Source organism: Cuculus canorus, chromosome 19, assembly GCF_017976375.1.
Source record: "Cuculus canorus isolate bCucCan1 chromosome 19, bCucCan1.pri, whole genome shotgun sequence".
Classification (NCBI taxonomy): Eukaryota; Metazoa; Chordata; class Aves; order Cuculiformes; family Cuculidae; genus Cuculus; species Cuculus canorus.
In genome coordinates, this window is record NC_071419.1 from 1,457,634 (window position 1) to 1,481,690 (window position 24,057).

The 24,057-nt window shown below is 38.8% G+C and overlaps 1 protein-coding gene across 1 annotated transcript in view; it reads left to right on the forward strand.

The window, feature by feature from the left end:
* Window positions 1–6,630: 6,630 nt before the first annotated feature.
* The window catches only part of DENND1A (DENN domain containing 1A), a 154,504-nt gene continuing 137,077 nt past the window's right edge, over window positions 6,631–24,057 (forward strand). Inside the window, exons 1-2 of the mRNA XM_054083890.1 lie at window positions 6,631–6,786; window positions 12,845–12,915. Of these exons, the coding sequence (XP_053939865.1) occupies window positions 6,770–6,786; window positions 12,845–12,915 (88 nt within the window). The 5' untranslated portion in view covers window positions 6,631–6,769. The remainder of the gene's footprint in view (window positions 6,787–12,844; window positions 12,916–24,057) is intronic.

Below are 24,057 nucleotides of genomic sequence, written 5' to 3' on the forward strand. Positions count from 1 at the left end.
AGTAATATAAAATGAGTATAAATTATATAAGACTAAGACCCATACTATTTTGTCTCTGTTATGCTGTTGAAGATTGTAGTAATTTGAATATTTGATCAATTTTCCACATAGCAGCATGAATTAAATCTTGGTTTTAGCATTATGTAATTCAATTTTGATATAAAAACATACTATTCCATTGTTAATAAAAGCAGCTTACATCATAGAAATGCTACTTGATATTTTCTTAATAACAATTTAAGAATAACAGCATATGACAACATGTTGTCTGACGACATCTTAATAAATAGTGGGCCATCAATAGTTATCATGTTACCCCATGCTATGGCAGAAAGGATAAACAGATTTCCCTTAGCAGGGCAGTGAAGCTGACACTGTTAGTGGTCATTTGGTTTACGGTGATTGTGGTGATTACATTTGAAGCCTGGCTCAAAACATGTTTTATTTTTATATTAAAAAGTTGTGGTAATTGTTACTGAAATCTCGACATGGACAAACCTGAAAAAAATGAAGATCCCATCAGCTGTGTGAAATGGGAAAAACTGAGGAGTGTCATAGAGCTTGCAGCAATACTTCATACCAAGATTTTATTATTTTTATTTCTAGAATGAGTGCAACAAAATATAAAGTCATGTTTCAAATAATACACATTGCCAACTTAGAGATTATTGTATTTTATAAATTCCTTGGTCGGTTCATTTATTTGTTCATTCATTCATGCATTCATTTGCTCTGCTCCTTCCTTCCTTCTTTTTTTAATCTTTCTTTTTCTTTCTCTTTCATGCTATCTGAGTTCAGCAGCTTAATCTGGGCAGTCTACTGTACAAGAGTTTAGTATCAGATGAAGTAAGTACTTCCCTCTGCTCCAACAACTTATGCCTTGCTGTTCTGGATTTCTCCTAAGTATCCTTGTTCTTCCAGGCTCATTAGTAACTTAGAGGGACTTGAACGTAGCAGTCTGATTTACATCAGTGATCTTATTCCTTTCAGCACAGGAGGGTTATCTTTTCTGTGACAAAGGCTATCATAGATATGAATAACTATTTTCATACTGGGCTTTTTTTTTGTCTAGCTGGAATCACATCATCATAGATTTTGCCTCATAAATCTGACTTTGCTTTATAGAGCAGTAACGGTACAGTCAGCACTCTGCCATCACAGCAAGGTGAATAGAGAAGAGTAACTTAGGTCAGTTGCTTCTTTATTATTGGCAGATGAAATAATGTCTTCAACAGCTTCAGAGCAAGAACCAGCTCGGCAGTGTGTTTTCACGATGAAGGCAGTGCCATTCTGACAAGTCATAGCAAGAGGGTTTTTGCTAGATGCAAGGAGGAACATGTAAGCCATCGAGTAAAGCAAACCACTAAGCAGGTAACTTACTGTCATTTTAAATCTGCTTGGGTGAAAATTTGGAGACTGAAATATGTACGAGGCATTATCAGGTAACAAAAATACAGGATATCTGGTAGAGTGTAGGAAGAGGAGGATAAACACTGAAAGCCAATTTCATCAAGTTTGAACAATATTAAAAAAAGACCTCAGGACCAATGCTGCAGAACAGCAAATGTCCCTTGGAAAGGACAGGCTCTTAGTGCTTTCCTGAAGATTTGATTGTTTGTGCTGTTGGACACAGTATTATGTGTTGCCTTCATAGAAGTGTGTATCTGATCTGGGCAGTTTATGCACACTTGGTAGCACCAAGAGGGTCTTCTCTGCTTAGAGGATGCATTCTCACCCAGTGTGCAGCTCTGCTCAGAGCAGTCTATGGAGCAGAAGAAATTTTTTTTAATAACATCCTCTGATATTAGCTTGGCTATTTGGATTCATTTCCTCTCAAAAAAGGAGAGGAAAAAAGTAATTTAACAAAACAAAAAAGTATCGCATTTTTGTATTTATTTTAAAATAATAATTATTTTTAGTCATTTAAACACCAGTTTTTATGGTGGCAGACTTGTGAATCTTTAATTCTTTAGGTCAACAAAATACATCCACCTTAAAGACGCCCCAAACAGAAAATGTGATCACTATTGTAAGTGATGCAAACAATGGAAATAATTAAAGAGAAAAAAAATAGATTTTCTAATGGAAAAATCACTGAGCAGTTAGAAGACAAAGACCAAAAAGTCCTGGTAGATATTTCTCTAGTTTCCCCATAAAATGAAATAACCAGTTTTTGTTAATCATAAGAAATTCTAATGGGGGGAAATGTAATCTGCTGAGAGACAGTAGCACACAGAAATGTTTGCCATATTTAGATCTCCTTTCAGTAAAAAATGAAGAGGTCATTTCAGGTCAATCATCCTGGGCTCTTTTCTTTCGGGGAATGAATCTCCAGCATGGCTCTTTATATTAAAGGATTTTATGGGCCTGAGTTATAGCTATTGGTATAATCACAGGTTTCAGAAATAAGAATAGTTATTTCTTATTTCTTTGTGAATGGAGAATGAAAAGGTCATTCAGTGTATGGTACTTCAAACACTTAAAAGGGAAGGTATTTTACTGCTTACTTAGCTTTTTATGCACTATATAGAAAGTACGCACAATGTTGCCACACTGAAATAGAAAGAGCCTTTTTTATTTTATGAGAAAACCCGAGATACATCTGCATTTCTTATTTTGACCATAAAGCCAAATATTTATGAAATCACAGATGAATGAAGAAGATAAATAAGAAAGAGACTTTCCCTGACACTATCAATACAATATTTGGTGAGGAGTCAAACAAAATTACCGAGGCAGGTTTAACACAAAGGAAAGAAGGGTTTTTTTCACCTGGCATGAGATAAAGCTATGGAAACTCCACGCCATAGAAGGTGGAGGATTCTAAGCTATACAGAGACTTAAAAGCAACTGAACAAGTGAATGGAAGAGAAGTCCCCTGGAAGCTCTTATATATAAGCAGCATCTGTGGCTGAGAAAACACATCAATTTATTGAAGGCTGAGAGAGGTTTCTACATGCTTCCATGCTCTTACACTCTTCCTTAAACGTCTCCCAGTGCCCAATCTTGGTGACAAAATGCTTTTGGTTTAACGCATTGGTTATCTTCTTATGACTGGGATTTTCTTTATACTTTTTTTTTGTCAGTTTCTATGTTTTCTTCCATATTTTTGAAAGATCAGTTGCACTCTGTGCAATTACAGATTATAAGATTACAGATTCATAACTCATAACAGAAAACAAGTTGCTGTGGCCCATTTCCACCCATACGAGTAGGTACTTATGCTAATTTAAACGACTGGGCATGCAGTAATCTTTCTGAAGGCTAACCAGCTATCTGAACAATGCCTGATGAATCACAGTTTGAAAGCATTAAGAACCAGCTATTTCCTAAAGCAATGTATGTGAACGCTTCTGGAGGGTGTTTGCAAGTAAGATGGGCCAATGACCTGATCCGTAACTTATGATGTATATTGATTGGTGACAACAAGAACTACAAGCTTGAGGCCGATGAAATAAGTTGTGCTTCACATCTGAAAATTATCTTTAATAAGATATCAGTTTATAAACATTGGTAGAGATTTTCCTAAACTTTACCCACTGAGAAATTTGGAAAAAACATTAATGAACATTATAATTAATATTATTTAGGTAGTAATGTATTCTCTCTCAAGGCATAACCTTTCAGATGAAGCCTAACTACTGATCTATAAAGTCAGCAATTTTTTTTTTTGTCATTCCTATCAGCTGAGATGTAGCAGAGAGAATTTTCCAAATAAATTCTGATTATCGCATGCCTGAGAAGAAGCTGGTACTGACTGAGAAGAAGGAGTTAACCATGTTTTCATGTACATTTGCTGCTGTGGGTCTGCTACATATGAAATTATAGGCTCAGCCACATTCACCCAAATTCACCCTGCAGTGCACCATGCAAGATCTCTATTTCTATGGTATCAAACTAAAGCTTCTGGTCAATCTGGAAGCATCCTAAGGCTTTCACCAATCTTTTAATTCCTGGATTATTTTCTTCTGCCTGAAGTTTCCCTTCTGCTTCCCTTTTGTTTGCTATTAATGCTTCATCTCTTCTGGGAAGGTGATTCACAGTTAATCAGCTCATCTATTCTGAGACATTCAAACGCACTGCTCTCTGGATAGGGCCAGCAGGCATAGCTGTAACCCTCGTGTGGTTAAACCCTTCTCTTTCCTGAGGGCTCCGCCCTCTCTGCTGCCCTGTAACTATTACACAATTGCCACCAACCCCTGAAGCCAGCTGTAGAGATTGGTACCACCAAAGGAACTGCAGAAAATGTAATCTGGGTTACCTAATGAGCAGCTTTTTTACTTAAATAACCAGGTAAAGCAGGGGGTCAGGAGAAAGTTCTACAGCTCGGAACACAAAATTAATATCAAGCAGAAAAACTCCCTGCATTTGAACAGGTACATCTACATCCTGTTTAACATCTTTGTTTTCCCCTTGTCTTTTAGCACTTTCACGTAGGAAACATACTTTTCAGAATTTGAACAAATATTTAAATATTCAGTCTATAGATGGAAGTTTAAATAAATTCTCCTATTTTATTGCCACCATTTGGAGAGTACAACCTGTATTCTGTGTTCATGCACTGCGTTCTGGAATATACTAGACTTTGCTTGCTTGATATATACAAGATAAAGTCAGAATGCACATACCAATTCCACATTGAGTGTCTGTTTTATACTTTAACAAGAAGAAATTCTAGTTGCTCATCCTCTCCTTACCTTTCTGGTTTCCTCTCTCTTAGCATTACCAGATTTACAAGCTCACACTTGTTTTATTAGGAGGTCTTTTCAACTAGAGTTTCCAGAGACTGAATTTGCAATGCTTGTGTTGCCAGACTCATTAGCATGCCTTTGGTAGTAAGGACAGAACCTTACAATTTGCCCTGCACGTTCCCATTTTTATTATTAATTAAATTTCTCTTTATTAACTGTGAGCTTGAGGTAGATCATCCTCTACACTAACATTGTTTTTTAAATTGATTATCTCACGCTTTTCACACAACCTATGTAACGAGGTTATCTCCTGCTCGGAAGTTCTAGCAAGCACCTGCACATTATCCAGGTTGAAAAACTATTGATGAACACTTACCAACATGGGGTTCCTACTATTTCTTCCCCTAGGGTTTGGAAAATATGCTCATTACAAATCTGTGACCTACAAAGTAGGTGTTTCACTGAGATATATTTAAAGGTAATCAACAAGCACTAATTTTGCAAGCCCTTTTACCTGGCATTTATTAATTACCAGCTACTATCACTTCATCCACCACCTCAGCTATCCAGTCATCTCAGTCTAGTTCATGAAATTCATGGTGTAAAAGTTGTTTTCTCCATACTCAGGTGGACACATACTTCCTAATCATTTATTCCTTGAGATTCCTCAGCCAGGCAACTGGCTTCCACAGTGATCTGCAGCTTAAAGGTCTTTTTAAGCCAGATTCCCAGCTTTTTTGTTCCTCATTGCAGATCATTTGCAACACTAAATTACAAGATTTATATTACACTAGAAATTATTCGAACCTTCCTGAAAACTTCCTGTAAAATGTGTTTAATAAAACTGTTGGGTACCTGTTTGTTCCTGTTTGCTGGCTCCAATAAGGCACCTTTCATACTGCAAATTCTGAGTCAACGTAAGCTTTGTTTTCAGCAGACTGCATTTCATCTCTCCTTCACTTCTCGAGAAGTCTCCAGTCCCCTTTATGACCTTACTTGGGCTTGTAACTATTTTCTCGCCATCCTTTATTGCCTTTTCAGCAGCTTAGGGTTCTGCAGCCTGCAGTGCGGAGGGTTCTGTGACCCATGGCATAGAGGGTTCTGTGACCCGCAGTGCAGAGGGTTCCATCACTCGCGGTGTGAAGCATTGTGTGATCTGTAATGCAGAGGGTTCTGTCACCTACAGTGTGAAGGGTTCTGTCACCCACGGTGTGAAGGGTTCTGCGACCCTCGATGTGGAGGGTTCTGTCACCTACAGTGTGAACGGTTCTGTGGCCCGTAGTGCAGAGGGTTCTGTCACCCGTAGTGCAGAGAATGCTGTGACCCTCGGCGTGGAGCGCTGTCACTTGCAGTGCGAAGGGCTCTGTCCCAGCCCTGCCAGAGCCCCAGCTCGCAGCCCCGCACCGCGCCCCCCGCCGCTCTGGCCTGGTCCCAGGGGCCGCTGAGGGCTCTGCCCTGCCCGGGGGGGCCGGCGATGCCCTTCCCACGGCGCGGGCATCGAGACGGCTCCGCCGGGGAGACCGATGGGCGGCCAGGGGCGCCCGGTGCCTCAGGAACCGCGGCTGAGGCGGGGGGGACCGGTGCCTGAGGAAACGGCTGGCATGGGGGGCGACCGGTGTCTCAGCAGCGGCTGAGCCGACCGGTGCCCGAGACGGGAGCAACCGGTGTCTCAGGAACAGCCGAGGTGGGGGGTGCCGGGCGGCTGCGATGGGGGCGGCCGGTGCCTGAGGAGCAGCTTCTGAGGCGGGGAGCGACCCGTGCCCGAGGCGGCGCCGCCTGAGGAGAGACTGAGGCGGGGGGAGCGGTTCTCTCGCCTGAGGGCAGCGGGGGCGCGCGCCGGGGAGGGGGGGGGCTGCGCGCGCTCTGCGATGAGGGGGGGAATGGGGAGCTGCGCGCGCAGGAGCCCTTTCCCGCCGCCGGGCACTACAGCTCCCGGCATGCCCCGCGCGCGCCGTGACTCGGCCGGGGCGACGGCGGCGACGGCCGGGATGGAGTGAGGGGGCGAGCGGCGGACAGAGCGCAGCCCGGGGCCCACGGTTTCTCTCTCTAGCCTGGGCCTATGCGGGCCCTCAGAGATCATGGGATCCAGGATCAAGTGAGTGCCTCTACCCTCGGGGCCCGCCGGCCCTCGGGAGAGCGGCGGGGCCGTGGAGCAGGGGGGTCCCCGGGCGAGCCTGCGGGCCCGAGGCCAGGGGAGGCGGCGGCGGGGCAGGCCGCGAGCTTCTCCGCTGTCCCCTCGCCGTGTGCGGTTCTGGCTGCCGGGGCGGTGGGACAGGGCTGCGGCAGTGGGGAGCCACTGCCAGCTCGGAGCTTCCCTTCGGGGTGTGCTGAGGCAGGGAGAGTCCAGAGGGAAGGTGGAGAGTTCGGCTGTGTGGAGAGTCCAGAGCCTCCTGCCTGGGTTAGAGCCTGCCGGAGGGAAAGTGGACAGTCCAGCTGTGTGGAGAGTCCAGAGCTTCCTGCCTGGGTTTGGGCCTGCTAAAGGAAAGGTAGACAGTCCAGCTGTGATATCTGGAAAGTGCATTAGCAAGGACATCAAGGGGAAGGAGAAGAATGGAGCAGCTGGTTAATTTGCTGGGCCTATAGCTCCATGCTCTCAGTATTTTTTAACTTTCAGAAAACCTGGGGGTTAATTTATTGGTAAGCCCTGTTGTTATGTTTACTATGATCACATTAAGGATCTCGGCTCATCCGTACGCTGTTCCAGACATGTTCAGTTCCTCCGAGACAGGTAGAGGTGCAATAAAGCCATCACCAAGCAGGCAGTGCTGACACCCTTGTGTGACAGAGTGGAGACATCCTGTTAGCTGGTCTCATCAAGCTGGTTCATTAGATGCTATTGAACAGCTGCTTTTCCTTCTTGGACACAGAGTTCTTTCAGATCACATAGGGCTTTAACTTGTTCACCTCTTTCATTTAACTGGAATGTGAGACTGAATGAGATTTAGTTTCTAGTGTCCTTACTCAGGTTACAAATCTTCATGTTCCCAAGCCCATAGGCTGCGTAGACATAAATGTGTGCCTGTCCAGCCAGGCGTTGTAGGAAAGTGTAAGTGGATAATGAGAGCCTGCAGTGATAGCCCTGAGGTGACTGGTTCCAGAAAGCAACCTTCCTTCTTCAAGAGAAAGTTTGGAGTTAGTTCCTGCACTTCTCTGGCAAGAACATCTTAGCTGTTGCTACAAAAAATCAAAGTCTAATAAACTAGTTAAACTGTTGCCTTAAACAGAAGTATGAGTAGACTCTAAAACTGTTACTGTACTGACAGCAGGGCAGGTTAATTCTGTAACTCACACCTTCCAGCTCTCACCTTTGCTTGGGGCACTTCTAATGGTTACCTTATCTCAAGTCAATGAAAAGGCTGATGCTCACATAAGACAGAGTTTCTTTTGTGCACATACTGAATCCACAAGCTGTGTTTATGATCTGTGGGGTTTTGATTGCTCATTTGACCTTTAATGGTTTTGCGTATGCTTTGGTGGATGTAAATGCTCAGATGACACACTTCAACCACAGATCGCTGGAGATGTAGCAGTTGGAAGTATTTGTTACAGCCAGGGGACTTCTGGACTTTTTCTGTGCAAAGTCTGTTTCAGTGTGAAGGTGTTTTTCAAGGTTACGGACAAAGCCTGTGTCTTTCTCTGTCAATAGGAAAACATAGACGAGAACTCCGTATAAACATCACTTTTCACTTTTTTTGGACTCTGTGAGAAAGTATTTTGTTCATTTTGTGATTAAGTAACTTTGCTTTGAGCAACAATTAATAAACTATGGTTTTTTTCCACTTTGAACAGAACGCTGTGCCCAAGTACACTAAGGACAACATTTCAAAATCTTGAAATAGATAAAGTATGAGAGAGCCTGTCTGAGTCCGAGCTGGATGTTGAGCCTAGCACTGAATTTCAGATTGACAGGTAGCTCCCTTACTGGAGCAGGTGGAGCGTGAATGAGAAAACTATTTTATAATTGGCTATACTGAGGCATATTTCTTATATATCATATTTCTTATATATCTTGCATACCTCCTTTAGTGATGGGTTGGAACTCTAGCAAAAATCCAGTAGTCAGAGCTCTTGCTTCTTGCTATAAATTGATAATTATGAAGGATGTTACTTGGCACGTGATCACTTGCACGCACTGTGATATACTCTGCAGGAAACCTGGACGTATGTGTCAGTTGTATTTTTGATGGATGTATAGTAATGAGTTATTTCAGTGAAAGATGGCTTAGGGGAAATTATCGGTAGTTACATCAGACTGAAGGGAAAGAGATCAAGAAGTTGCCAGCAATCCTGTAAGCTTTTGGCTTGTGTATAGCTGCAGGCGAAAAAAAAGGTAAATTGAGTATTGGGTTACAGTGCTGTGTTACGCTTCGTGTTGGAGCATGTCATAATGTATGTGCAAGGCACTCTGCCAGCGAGGTAACGTAGAATAGGAATCTGGCTAACCTGGCTGCTGCTGCTTCTTGGAGCCCTCAGTTCTCAAGGCATTGCAAAAGAGGGAGTTGTTGTTTTTTTTAAATCATGTGTCAGTCTGTTCAACAGAATTACATTGCACTGTAAAAAAACTTGGCATGCTTCTTTCCAGAGGCAGTTAGGTTTCAGTGATGACAGAAGAGATCCCCAATATTAATCTGGGAATGCTTTCAGATAAGTTAACGTAAAGTTTGCTATATACTGAAAGTTAGTACTATCTACCTGGGGAATGCCGGGCAGAAAAAGTTAAATATATGGAAATTCATTAGAGTTTGAGGTGCGATTTCTAAACTGAATTAGCAATTACAGATTCCTGCTAATCACTTCTTTCAACAAGAGTTGAGCAACCAAATCTTGTTACAAGACAGCTAATTATCAAACAGGCTAGTCTTGTGTCTGGGTTTTTAAGTGGAATGATACTTTCTGTGGTAAGGGCTATTGCATTTTCCTATGTGTAGAAAAAATGCTCCCGACAATCCAAACGGTGGCTTTAGATATGCAAAGGATGTGCTTTCATACATACAGTTCTGGAGAACAACTTTATTTAATTTTATTCTGCACAAATCTCTTGCAATTTTGTAAAGACTAATAATTTTGGCTGTAAGAGGTGCAGAAATGTCTTCTTTAAAATATTTATTAAATCCATATTTCTTTATGGATTGCTTTGATACTAAAGCTATTTCTACATTGGAGAGATTGGAAGCAATTCATGCAACTAGCATTTATCACAAGAGCATTCTTTTCTCATACAAGTCCTTCCTAAATTTTTATTTGGCAAAATACTGCAATTCCTTCTGAAATGATTCAGGTATCAAATAAAAGTGCTACAATGTATGTTTATATTGCATCTATATGTTCACTTGATAACTGACCATGGGTTTTTAGGTGTTTATTTGGAGGCTGTTGAGGGGAAAGAAAACTGTGTGTGCATGTGTTTAAGGTTATAATGCTTGGATGGCTTCAGCGGGTTGAGGTTTCAGTACAATGCACAGGTGGCATTAGATGTCTGCAGGGTGGTTTAATAGTCATAAAACTGGATTGCCAAATATGCATGTTATAATGCGTGTTTATGCTGCATTTGTGAACAGTATCAAGTCTCATGGTGCCTTGTTTCCTTAATTCCACTGCAAAGTTATAAAGTATTCAGAATTCAACAATGACTTCATTCTCGTACTGAGGTGTCAGCTTGTTGAATGCAGCCTTTAATACCAAGTTTCTGACTTGGCAAAGCTACTTTAATTTTGCTGTTCATAGACATAAGTGGGCGTTTGTCATGGAATATTAAAATGCAAATTTTACTGTCTTTTTGTCTGAAAGTTTTGGTATACCGTATGTGCTGTTGCCAGCTGTTTTATATGGTGCTTTCACTAAAGAATTGAATGTAGACTAACATAGTACTAAAAAGGTGTTTGTTGTTTTATCCATTAGCTGTAAAAATATTATAAAATTTATAAACATTTAATTAAGGAAACAGGGTGCTAAAAATAAAGACATAAACAAGGAGCATAAGATAAGGCTACACAGTAATATATATGAAAGGAAAAATACACTTCTGGTGTTCTCTGGGTATCATTTCATCCTCATCATGTACCATGACTGTAGAAATGTATCTCTATCTAGGAATCTCAATATTCAAAGAAGATTCTATGCAGAAACTCTTAGTAGCACAGAGAGAATTGTGCAAGGTTGGTTTATACGGCAAAATAATAGTTGATGTGTTGATTTTGGATTTCTCATGACTTTTGAATGTAGTTTTCTGAAAAAATGGCTACTTAAGGCAAAGCAGTTGGGAACTGGTGGCAAATTAAATTACCGTTAATTGAATCGTGAACCATTGTTGCTCCTGAGAGGTGCTCTGTAAAACTGTAGAGTGTGATCCTACGCTACTGAAACCCATGGCAGCTTTGCTGTTAATTTAAATAGGTGTGGGGTTTGGCTTAAAGCCACTTGAGTTACACTGAATGGGCCTGTGGCATGGTTAGAAATGTTTTATTTAATATCTTTTGGTGTTAAAGTAGGATTAAAAAACCCAGAAATTCTCCGAAGAGTGGGCTGAACTCCTTGATGCGTTCATATGCTTGGTTTGAGATATTGGGTAAGATGAGTTTCAGTTTTTAAATTACTATTCAGGTAGGAATTCTAGCAGATATGTATATATACAGTTTCTGTCATTATTTTCATCCTTAGCTGTAAGGCAGCTAACAAAATTCCCAAGTTAATTATACCTCAATAATTTTCTGATGTTAGATAGTTTACATTAACACATAGGAGACAATATTATCACTCTCCAAGCAGCCATAAATGTAGAGCAGTGATTATGCAGTTTTGATCCTTGGTTTTAACCAGAAAAATCTAAGAATAAATTGCGACATGTTCAGACTTACAAAATCCTTACTGCAGTAACTAAACAATTACAGTCTAATATGTCACTCTCTTTAATCTCATAAAACATTTTGGAGTAGTTACAATTGTTAGTCAGGAATTTAAATCAAAATATGCTTCTGTATATTATCACCTGTTGCCTTTACACACTCCTTATGAAATGTAATACCAGTGCTTCACCTGTCAAGTCACATCAAAGAACTGAAAATCTATGCTAAATGGTTATTTTTTATTAAGCCATGTATCATTAAGTTTTTACTTCTATTGACGGTATATTTATAACTCTGGAGCAGAATAAGTTTTTTTTTCTCAAGCTTCATTTGCATTTTGTAGTTCAATTTGGTATAGTTTTTGGCTATCACACTTATTTCACGTGCATCTTTAAGGCTTTAAGACTCTGGGGTCTCATGAGGTGAAGCCTTGTGCATTTGTAATACTCTTCAGCATGGCCTTTTTTTTTTGACAAAGAGGTAGAAATATTTTGACAGGTATTAAAGAAGAGAACTGTCTTCATCCTAAATACAACCTCTTAAGTTTCCTAGTAATGTATGCATAAAATGACTTTGCATTCTCTTGACTGCAGCTTCTTTTTTTCCCCTTTTTACTGAATAAATAGGTGTCACGAAGTTGGACTGAAGGGTTGCAGGAATGAAAATGTGAATCTGGGTTGTTTGTCTCACAGTGGAAAATGTTTATCTGTATTCAGTTTCTTGAAAAAAAAAGAGTATTCAGGATTATTTTTTTTCCTGAAAAAAATCCCTGTGTTTAGCTCGAAGGTGATTTATTTTCTCATTTGAAAGTAAAGGTGAAATAAGAAGAACTTGCTTTTGTGAACTGCATGTGTAATCGCAATTACTGTTATGGCCAAGAGCTGCAATAACTGCAGTTTCTCTCTGAGTAGCATTCTGAAAAGTGGTATAAGCAGCATAGTTTTCTTTTTCTGGCAAAGCTGTGAATGATAGGCCTGTGATTTGTTAGCATCTAGACATGCGGACTAGTCACAACAACTCAATTGACTTAAAGGTTCTGTGTGCTTCATTGCTATTGTTTTGATTCCTTGTTTCTTTGTGGAAGTTTTGGACAACCTGCTCATAGTGACTCATCTGAGCCTCCGCCAGAGCTTGGTGTTAGTAAGGCAGAGAGATCGGATCTGCAATCCTCATAGACGATAAACCGAAATAGCGAGTTTATCAGATTGTCATTGCATTCTTAGAGCCCTTTTTGGCTGAGTAACCGAAAGCACACTCGGAAAAACATTCTGAAGGGGCTGAATACTTCTTTTTTCTTTTTTTTTCTTTCAGACAAAATCCAGAAACTACCTTTGAAGTGTATGCAGAAGTAACCTACTCAGGAATTGGTTGCATTGGCAAAGGTACTGTTTTGTTCTTTTTTGTTTTTCTACCTATTTATTATCTAAAATAATTCATAACCATGCATTGTGAGATAGTGTAGTATACTTGATATTATGCTGCTCTAGCTTTTTAAGGATATCTTAACCACTGGTTCTGCAGGATCTTTTACAGTTGGGGATAAAAATGAGAAATTCTTGCGGTTGCTCCGATTGTGGGCAATTTTGTGATTTCTTTGACTGTTTTGCCTCGTTTGTCTTTTAAAATAAAATGACTCTTACTTCTTAGGTTGAAAAAGTGAATACATTTTCAGATTTGTGCTTGCTGCTTGGGTCAGAAATTCTTTTACTTCCTCTTTCTTTCTGGTCTCTAGAAGCGTTTTCATCTCTTCCCAGAATTCTTCCATTGATCAAATGATTTTATCTAGAAATAAAACGGGAAAGCAGCATAGGATTTGAGTAACTATTTTTACCAGACAATATTATCAAGCCATAGTTATAGAAGTGTGTTTCTATTATATTATTTCTGACAAGTATTCCTATGTTTATGCTAGAGAAGTCCCATAACTGCTAAAACAGGTAAGTATATTTGGGAATTTCTGATTCCACTTTTTTCTAAACTTGATCAAATAAGCAGGAAAAGCAAAGGTTGAAATTGATAATCCCAGAATTTAATTTAATATATTGTCTTGGGAGATCAATCTCCAGAATGTTATGAAAAGGAGGAATGTGAAAATCGCTTTTATTGTTCATGAAATGAAATGATCGTGTGTGTATTGTGCAATGAACCAACAGAAAGGAGTTTTGTATTTTATTGACAGGAAAGCCACTTCTTTTATATCTGTATTTGTTTGTTACAATCAGCAAAAGTCTGATAGCTGCAATTCTTTCCTTTACTGCCAAGGCCTCCATAGGAGTTGTAACTGGAATACAGTTTTGGCTTGTCTTCCTGCTCCATGCCATCACGACTATTTGATGTCACTGCAGGAGCCCTTTTAATAACTGGTCTTTGTTTCTGCACATCTGACCTGGATTCTAGTGCCAGAAAATCTGAACAAATTTGACCGTAAACATTACATTGTACAGTACTAGTGTCTGGGTATAATCTTCTCTTTGAAGTTTGTTTGCATTCCCCTGGAGGGATTAATTCCCTGCTGTGGGAAGGTGGGTTAAAAAGCATGGAAACTACTTTACAGGTTTTTAATGGGAGAATTTAGTATACATTTTGTTCTATAAACCAACTGATTCTGTGGGAGTTTCACTTAGTCAAGTTTTTAGGTTTCTTGTATGTAATTGTAGGTGCAAAAGCTTCAGAAATTGTTTTTAGTGAGTAAAAGGAATTGATTTAATAATTTTTAATAACTCATATATTTCTGAAGTTAATTCTCTCTTCATAATATTTTAAAAGATTTTTCTGAATGATTTTTTGGTTTTGAAGTGTCTACTGTAATAGTGCAATTGATCACTTAATGCTCTTAATTCTTGTATCCATCTTCTGAAATGGATTCTCTTGAGGAGAATTGATTGCTCCGAAGCTGTAACAATGCTAGTGCAGGAGCTTCTTTGGCTTGTGAGACGGTAGAACATGCCTCTGTTTTGTTTTATTGAAAAGTTTGTGTAGCAGAGGATGTTTTCCATCTGGCTGTTAAAAATCAGCTGTAATTAGAATCTTTAATATATTTCATAGTTCACTTCATCTTACTGAAACGGGAGATAATGACTTGTGTTATTATTAACTACTGTCAGACAATCATACATTCAAGTAGTTTTATGGCTCGTGTAACAGTTAACAATCTTGCATTAAATGTTTATTTGGTTAATAACTTTTAAAATGAATGAAAGCAGCATTATCCATTGACTATCATATTGAAAGCTCCCTCTGACCTACCGAGGCAGTTGACTGGAGAAGGAAAAAAAATGTGTTCTGGGCTCCAAGAAAGACATGGATAAACTGGAACAAGTTCAGTGAAAGGCCACCAAGATGATGAGTGAGCCACAGCACTTGCACTGTGAGGAAAGGCTGGGAGTGCTTCACTTGTTCAGCCTGGAGAAGACTTCATGGAATCTGAACAGCAGCCTTCCATACCTACAAGGAGTCCCTCAAGCTGAGGTGTCCAGGCTCTTCACAGTGTTGCATGACAGGAGGACAAGAGGCAGTGACATAGGTTGAATCAAGAGGTGTTCTAACTGAATATCCAGAACGTAATCTCATGAGGATGGTCAGGTATTGGACCAGGTCAGAGAGGTTGTACGGTTTCCATCCTTAGAGGTTTTCAAGATCCAACTGGATTGCAGCCTGAACAACTTGGTCTGACCTCATACCTAGCCCTTCTCTGGGCAGGAGGTTGGACTGGAGACCTCCCGAGGTCCCTTCCTGCCTGAATTATCCTATGATACCATGATTTGATTCATGGAAATATAAGCTTCAGGTTCATCTGGAGGACTTTTTTTAAAAAAAGGTGTGAGGAGGAAAACTTCATTGAAACCAAAGAAATTGAAAAAACAAATTTTGTTTTATTCCAATTCAGGCAGAACTCTGCCAAACCACAGTGAAATGTGTGGATGGAGAGAGGAAATGATCACGGGATCAGCTCAGCTGTGGTCTTTCTGTCCTTTCCCCTCTAGGTGGTTTAAAAATAATGATCATCTGTGCTCAGCATTGGTGATTTGTGTATTTCTGGCACATGAAAAATTTCTAAAATTGAATGAAAATACAAAATCTTAGCTGGAAATGCTAAGTTCTCTGCTGTTCGGGCAGCGTGTGTTCCGTAAAACAGCACATTCCTAAGTAAATGAAGATGAAGCTACAGAATATGGTTTTAATTTACTTTAGTAAGTTTTGATGATAAGTCTACATCTTTGGGCCTGATCTTGCCTCATTCACTGCAAAATTGTTACATGCAGTAGGTTGAGATGCTTTGTATGAAACACTACTATTTTACTGAATTTCTTTTCCCATTTTTAAACTTCATGTAAAAGAAGGAAAAATGCATTTTATGAGATTGTGAAGTGCTTCTAATTGAGGGCTTGTGTATTTGTCATGACATCTCAGAAATTAAGGAAGTAAATTACAAAGAACTTGTATTGGTTTTACTAGTTATAGCTGCTTTACCTGGCTTAAGCATTTCTAGAAATTCAGTTCTATACTATTGACATATGTGCTTGCAAGTAAGTAAAGTGCATTGGAACTGTGTTTTCCTTTTTAAGTGTTAGCTACAAGATTGTTTTGGTTTTTTTGAGATGCAGAAGTGAAGAGAATCCAGTCACAATTTTAGTTCAAATACCTATATAAAGAAAATGAAAGCATACAACTACTTAAGGAATCTTTTAATTTTCAAAGCCCTTCATGATCTTAAAACTGCTGCAAATCATTCCTCAGAAACGAGATGTGACGAATATAAGGATCATGCTGGACCTCAGCCAAAGTTCCTATCTCGTTAGATGGGGCTGTGAGGATCAGCGTAGTCTGACTGTCAAACTGTTCATGCAGAAAGAGAGAATTTGTTAGTCTAAAGTAACCGATCAAAATAGTCTCTAAGGTATGAACATCTGAAAGTAAATGCTCACAAGATAAAGACACCTTCCTACACCCCTGTCTGGGAGGAGGTAGCATGCTTTTGTGTGGGGTTTTTGTGTTCTTGCCAAAGCAGACATTATAAAAGTATGTCAAATCCGTAGCTTCACCATGTAGTGTACCAAAAGACCTTTCTCTCCAAGGACCTCATCTTTCATCTTTTTGTGAGTGTAGCATAAATTCTTTCTGTGTGTTCAAGGAAAAGACTAAAATGGTTTAGTACAGCTAAAGGATTTCTTTCTTTTTTTTTTTAAAAAAAACCCCATGGTAAGTTAGAAGCCTAAATGCGATAGCGTGGACAAAGTGTGTGTTAGAGTTTAACAAATGTTCACTGGATTAGTAAAGGAAATGTAGTTTATACTACTTCTTTTATGACAGAATTTAAAAGGTCTTGCTGTAAGACTCGACATGTGCTTCTTTCTTTTCTCAAAAACATACCACTAGGTTGAAAAGGGAGATGAATCTTAGAAGGAAACTATTAACTCTGAGGGAGTTTATCATTGTTTGAGAGAGAGGATGAAATTTGCATTTGAATTGGCTCTGAGAGTAGCATGTACTACTAATCTTGTTCCTACTAGAAGCTTGTGAGTAGTTTAAGTACTTCCTTCTTTACTTTTCATGTTCTAGCCTTGTGTTGTAATAGTTCTTTCCCTCCCCCTCTTCCCAGTAGATCACAAATGTTATAACTTAAACTAATCGAAGTACTTTACTGGGAGAAGTCATGATGTGCTTGGGCCTTAAAATTATTCTACAGTTGTCACTATGGTTTCCATTATAGGACTTTCACAGGTAGAGAGAACTGGCAGGTTTCTGTCGGCAAAACAGATGCACTGCTGCTCTTCATCGTTGCCTTTTTGTCATATGGTGTAAGTTTAGATAGTAGAGCAGTACATCCCATATAGGTGAATTATTTTCTTGAACATAATCATATTTACTGGAGTAGGAATAAGTTAAGAGCTGGTCCTTCAAGAGTTCATACACTTTACCCATGCATCTCTCAGAGCAACCTTTGTTTCTTTTAAGGTGAAAACATTTTGTTCCTTGAAGTCTGCCTGTTTTGTATGGAGAAACAGGAAAATATGCTGAAGGTTTAGGAATAACAAAGGAAGTGCCAAATTCGGGTGTCTTGCCACTAAATAAGTGCTTTCTCTTGAACATGTGCTGTACTTCAAGGATCACAAGTTTCCCTACCCCATCCTTACAGTATTATGCTGCTAAACCAAACTTCCTTAAGCAGGATTGGAAAAGTAACCAAATCTAAGTAGACAGGTGGCTTTTACAGTACAAATTAAATCCATAGCTCAGTTTGAAGAGAAACTCACTTTATGAAAAGATATTGAATCTGCTGTATTGCAAGTCATCATAAATTGTATCTAGGCGTGCTCTTAGATGATTATGCTGGATTTTTGGGTATGACTGAATGTTCTTCCATTACTGTAAGTTATTTTGTGAAGAGATATGTTGTTTGTCCTTTTTGCTTCATGCTTACACTACTTCTGCCTACAGGGTTTTCTGTTTCACAGGTATTTACTGGTCTGCACTACGTTGCTACTGCTGGCACTGTTTAACTAGACAGAAAAATGCAGCACAGAAAGTCTCACTCACAAGACTTTAAACTCTTTTGTTGATTTATATTTTTTTAAAGGAGCTTGACATCTTCATCAAGTTCACAGTGGGCTTGCTTTGTTTGCTTTCTGTTGAATGCTTGATAAGATTTTTCTTCTATTGTTTTGTGCAGCAAGGACAGAACTTGCCATGGCTGAGGTGGTTTTTTTGTAAATCCACAATATGGTCATTGTCTGCTGCTGAATAATTGTGACTGCTTTTTGTACAACCAGAACTAAGGCTTTGGCTGTGAACAGATTCCTTCTTAGCGTGAAAAGAGACTAATCCATGTAAATACAGCCCCAAAATAAAGCTTTACAGAAAAAGGGAAAGGCTGCTAAGCAGGAGGGCAGAGGTCAGCAATTTAACCTTTAACCTAACAAATAAGAAGCATGAAAGTTCCCGAATTGGTTTACAAAGGCAAGCTCCTGTGATCTGTCAGTTTTTCTTTTCACGATAGAGCTGGGTGAGAAAACTGACTGACAGCTAGTGCCTTTTTAACTGCAGGTTGAAATTAACTGCTGCGTTCAAACTTTTTTAGGGAGGGTTTTTCAGTGATTTTAATAAATTATTTTCATTCACTGGCTGTACTTACAGTTTTCCTTGAATTTAGTGTTTCAGTGGCTGTTCTATTAAAGAGCTTTTCAGAGACTCTATTTAGATACCAAATGCTACTGAAACCTTTAATATTTCAGTGTTTTAAGCATTAAAGAATTTGATGAAGCACTTGTTGCAATTAACTCTCTGTTAATGTGTTCCTTTTAAGAGTAGGGCTGTTATTCCAATAACTGCTAAGAGATTGTACTTTGAATACAGTAAAAAAGTTGGTATTAAAGGGGATGCATGACTATATTTAAGGGAATAACTTTAACTTAAGTTCTTTCTCAGTCACAAAAATTTCCAAGGTCGGTTTTTTTTGTTTGTCCTTATTTAATCACAACAGGTAATCTCATTAATGAGTGTTAAATTTTGTTTAAAGCTTAATGCATCTGCAGTCAGCTGTTAATTTAGATATAGACATTTCGGTAAAGGACTTTTAATTAGAGTGTCAGTCAGATGAAAAAGAAACAAAGAAGCAATGACTGTAAAGTAGACTCCCTGTAGGTTAGGAATAGAGATTTTGGGGGGTTTTGCTTAGTGCTGCAAGCCCTGTCCCAGACATGAGTGGCATTGTTGTGTCTGCAGTTGTACTGGTGCTTCATGTGTCTTGAGTAGGTATCCTGCAATTTAGGACGTGTGTCCAGGTTTAGTCTGTTGGAACATAGGTTTGTAATTCTACACAGAGCACTACTTCAAGGATAACATGCAAACAATGCGAATTTGATAGAGGAAAAGATGAACTAGATCTATTTTTGTTACTGGATTTTCTTGTGATAGGTAGTTTGTTGCAAGAAGAGAGTATAACCCTAGTTCAAACAGAGGCCTGTTGGAGTGCCCGAGGCAGAGCTCTTTGGTGTGGTGTTTTTTTGTCATGAACAAAAAGAGACGTTATTAGGTTTTCTTGTGACTTTTTGTTGGATTTGTTTTGGGGTTTTTTGGTGTGATTTTTCTTTCTTAATTTTGAAGTAGGTTTGGAAAGAAAGATGGTTTCACGTTAAATTGTTATCAAATAAGTGCAAAATTGATTCAAGACTACTGTTTTGCTTCAGCAGTAGTTGTGAAAATCCAGCCCAACCCAAATAAAATCCTAAACCCCACCTTTGGTGCTCCTAGAGACAGAGCTGACCCTGCAGTATTGTACCCAGAATGCTGTAGTGCGCTGGTTCGCAGTGACAGTCAGTGTGTGGTGTGCTTCCCTCCAGCAGTGTTTGTGAACAACAGTGGTTCAACACCATCACAAAGACCGTGTCATGTTCCGTTAATATCCTAACATACTCGCTCTCTATGAACAAGGTGTATCACCCACTTTCCCACTGGGTTTCATCATCAGAGAAGGGGAAGGAATGCAAAGGGAATGCTGCTGCATCCTGACTGATGTTTGGCCGTGCTGGGGCTGTTGAGTTTTGATAAATCATGTGTCAGAATTCCAGATGCTGACAGATTATTGGCTCTTAGGAAGTTTATTTTTATGTCTTCTTTAGATTTTGATATACTTCTTAATAGCACTTATACAAGGGAGTTGAACTGCACTGTTAAGGATGAGAGCCTTGGATGGAGGGGTGAGAACAACCTATTGTGGTAATCTGTTATCTGGAACTGGTTATGGTCTGGAGAGTTATTTTGTTTGTACTTCTTCATGGATTAAAAAACCAAACCCACTCAACACCTCCAATTCTTAAGTCAGTTGTGATTTTTTTCTGAAATCTTCCATGTCTGTCTATTTGGACAGTGGTGCTTTCTAATATGATGAACGAAGTTGTAAAAACAACGAGAACATTTGCCCATGTTCTTAGTCATGTGATTTGGGTTTAGGTAGGTAGTCCTGCAAGAAGCAGGAGGCTGGACTCAGTGATCCTTGTGGGTCCTTTCCAACGTGAGACTTTCTGTGATTCTATAGTATAGATAGTCAAATAATAGACTGTATAGAAGTACCCTGTGGAACGTCACAGTCTGGGCGTAAAATGCCACAGGTAAAAGGTGAAGAGCAGGAGAAAGGGTCTTGTTTACTGTGCCAAAAATGTGTGGTCTGCTCCAGACTTCCTCAGCTGTTAGAGTGCCTACACTTAGGGAAGGGATGGGAAAACCAAAACGAAATAACTTTCAGTGGGTGCTTTTAAAGCAGTATCTTGGATATTGTAGCCAAGTAATTTCCACAATTAGAATTTGTACTGGGATTTTAAATGGTGTTGGAGGGAATTACACTCCCAACTCCCATTGCATTCAACTGGGATTAGCTGAATCCCATCTTTAGTTCCTTTGAATAGTCATTTCTGTTGAAAACATAGTTATGAATATAAATAGTGGTAACATTACCTTTTTTGAACTGGTTCTTGCATCATTTTAAGTAAATAATTACTCTTCAGTTATGTCTAATTGACCTTTAAGATACTTTTGAGATCCTTAAGAGCTTCTGTTCCAAAGAATCTAAAGCCAGATCATCGCTCTGTGGAAAAACACCTATCACAAATAATTGATGCAGACTCAAATCAGATGTTAGAACAAGAAGACAAAACAGTTGATTAAGTAACACTGTGTAGGTTGACGGTAGAATCAGGCTTCTGACTTGTCATATTTGTAAGCTTCAGATTTGACTTAATGTTATTTAAATTGTGTGCTTTATCTTTTTGTGAATGTAACACTAAGACAGTGCAATGACTAGGGAAAGAGAGCAGGATGTGAGAAACAGCTCAGTCAGAACAGGGAGCAGCCTACGTTGCCTCTTCCAAAGGCAGTTGAGCAGAGGGTGGAACAGAACTGGCCTGTGGTGAAGGGCAAAGTCACAAAATGTGGCAGAGTAAAAAGAAAACTCAACAACCAAAAAAAACCCCTCAAAAACTAACCCCCCTCCCAAACCCAAAATACAACCCCCAAAACTTTCCTTTGCATTGAGGATGAGATTTTCTTCTAATGTTGCTGTTCACTTGCATCTGAAGTTGAACACTTGCCTGTTTGTCATTCACTTAGTTTAATTTGTAGGGGAGTTTATAAAACGTTAAAAGGATCAAGAGGGTAAATCATTTTCTATTAAAGCTATAACCTACATCAACAAATGCGTTAAAATTCCTACTTAGAGTTGCCGCCGACTAATGTTTTGATCTCATCTCATCCCATTCTACCTAGAGGTGATATTTGCATGTGGAAAAATGTTATAGATACGTTTATTTTGCTTCATTGTTATTAATGGCCTTCTACACTGAAGATAATGTTATGTTGGTCCTGGATATTTGTTACTTAATGGCTTAAATGCTTTACTTGTGTTTATGATAATCTGTCATCTTCTTTTGTACAGGGTAGTGTAAAAAATGGTTTTGATTATGGTTTGAGAAAATTTACTTGTAAATTATTAACTGAAAACACATACTGCTTCAGTGTGTTGACGATTCTGTCAGTACTATGTAATTAAACAGCTCTTAAAGAAGTTTTCTGCTAGAAAGAATTAGTCTGTTAAAACAGAAGTATATAGCTTTGTGTGTACTTTGGCAGCACTTATAAACAAAAATCGATGTGGGGAGTAAATGGTAGTATTTAACATGTTCAATATTTTATTCTTTAATGAACTGTAAGAGGTAGACAGTGGCAGAATCTCACAATTTGCCATCTCTCTTGCATAGAGATGCAAAAAGCATGCTTTGTTGCACTTACAAATACCAAATGTGGTATCCAGTAATACAGTAATTACAGCACTTTTCATTTTGATGCGTTTCTCAATTGCTTTGCTTTACCCTGGATATGGGATTAGGTCCTTCACTAAATCATCTTGAAGCAATTCTGTATCTGGACTAAATCCTTCAAATACAGTGGGTATAACATGGACAATTAAAATGGAGTATTGACATGTTTTTTAAATAGTCATACATCTCAATTTTGTTTATCTCAAAGTTTTAAAAACCTAATGACCTCATTGCAGCTTGACTATAATTACCATGTTTAAACTTCTATGCATTTTTTAGTTTAAACAGCCTTTGTGTTTTTTTTTTAAACCAGAAGAAAATTAATGAGAAGAGACAAAGAGACATCAAAGAGCTTTTCCCTCTGATTGCAGTGTTAGAAGTTTTGCCTGAAAATAGGTTACATTTCTTCTGTTTTCAGCTGAATCCTCATTAACTTTACATTTTAATGATGTCCAGAGCAATTTATACGATTATGGTAGATGCCTTAAAGGGAAGCTTAAAGGACACCTTTTTAATGTTTGTTTCTTTATTGGTGGCAGTATTTGCACCAGTATTATAAACAGTGCTAGAATGCTAAAAGTAACCCCAATACATAGCATAAATTCCTTCCATTTTTGCCATATATGTACTATAAGTATCTTTAATATTTAGTACCAGTGGAGCATGTTAGGGGGATATCTCCATCTTTGTAGAAGAAAAATGTAAATCATGTCCTTTGAAAGAGTTTACAAATTTCTTCTACATCTTATAATCACATGGTGTCTGTGGTTTAGGAATAGAGCCTTTGATTTTCTTGTGCTGTGCTCCAATTGATAAACTAAATTTTAGGGAGGAGAGATTATGGCAAGGAGGTGGAAAGAGGAAGAAGTAGGAATGTCCCAAAGTTCAACTGTGAGATAGGACTCAAAATCCAATTGGGGTAGTGAAATGTTATCATTTAAGACCTCAAAGGTCAGTACTTTATGACTAAATTGCTGTCATAGGAGTGAATTTCTAATTAATCTCTGATTGTTCTATAGATCTGTCTCTGTTTGGCATATGATTTTATGAAGCTAATATCCTGCATCTGTATATTCAGTATTTCATATCATTACTTCTAAAAACTTCCTAAAACCACTGTCTCGTGATGGAAGCATTTGATGTGTCCATTGTTAATAACTGAGTAATGCAGGAGTCACTAGACAAAATGTAAACTGAACTTAACCTTTCCAATTCAGTATGATTCTTGCATATTCTGTTTTATATTAATACATTTTCTGTAGAAACTCATCAGAAATCTAAATTGTCATGATTGTCTGGGAATTCTGATAGCCCCAAACTGCGCATCTGGCTCAGTAGGTGATGTCTTGTTAGGAAACGGATCTAAGTCTGTGAAATGTTTGGTGCTTTGTAAGCCTGAAAACAGCCTTCAACAGTGGTGGTTTAAGTTTCCAGTTTAGGTTAAATCTTTTAGCTTTGATGCCTTATAGTGTAACTTTAGTTTGAAGATTGTATCTCTAAAGAAGAAGTTGAGTGCAGTTTACTGACTCTGTCTCAACTTTAGTTTGTAATTATCAGAGTATTTGCAGTAACTTAATCTTTAGTTGAGATGTATAATAAAAACGCTGATTAATAAGCTCTAGGTGACAGAGAGATGTGTATGTTATTCTTAATTCCTTGGCATGCAGGACTTTGTATAGAATCATATTAGCACTAAGGACCTGTAATGCTCTTCTT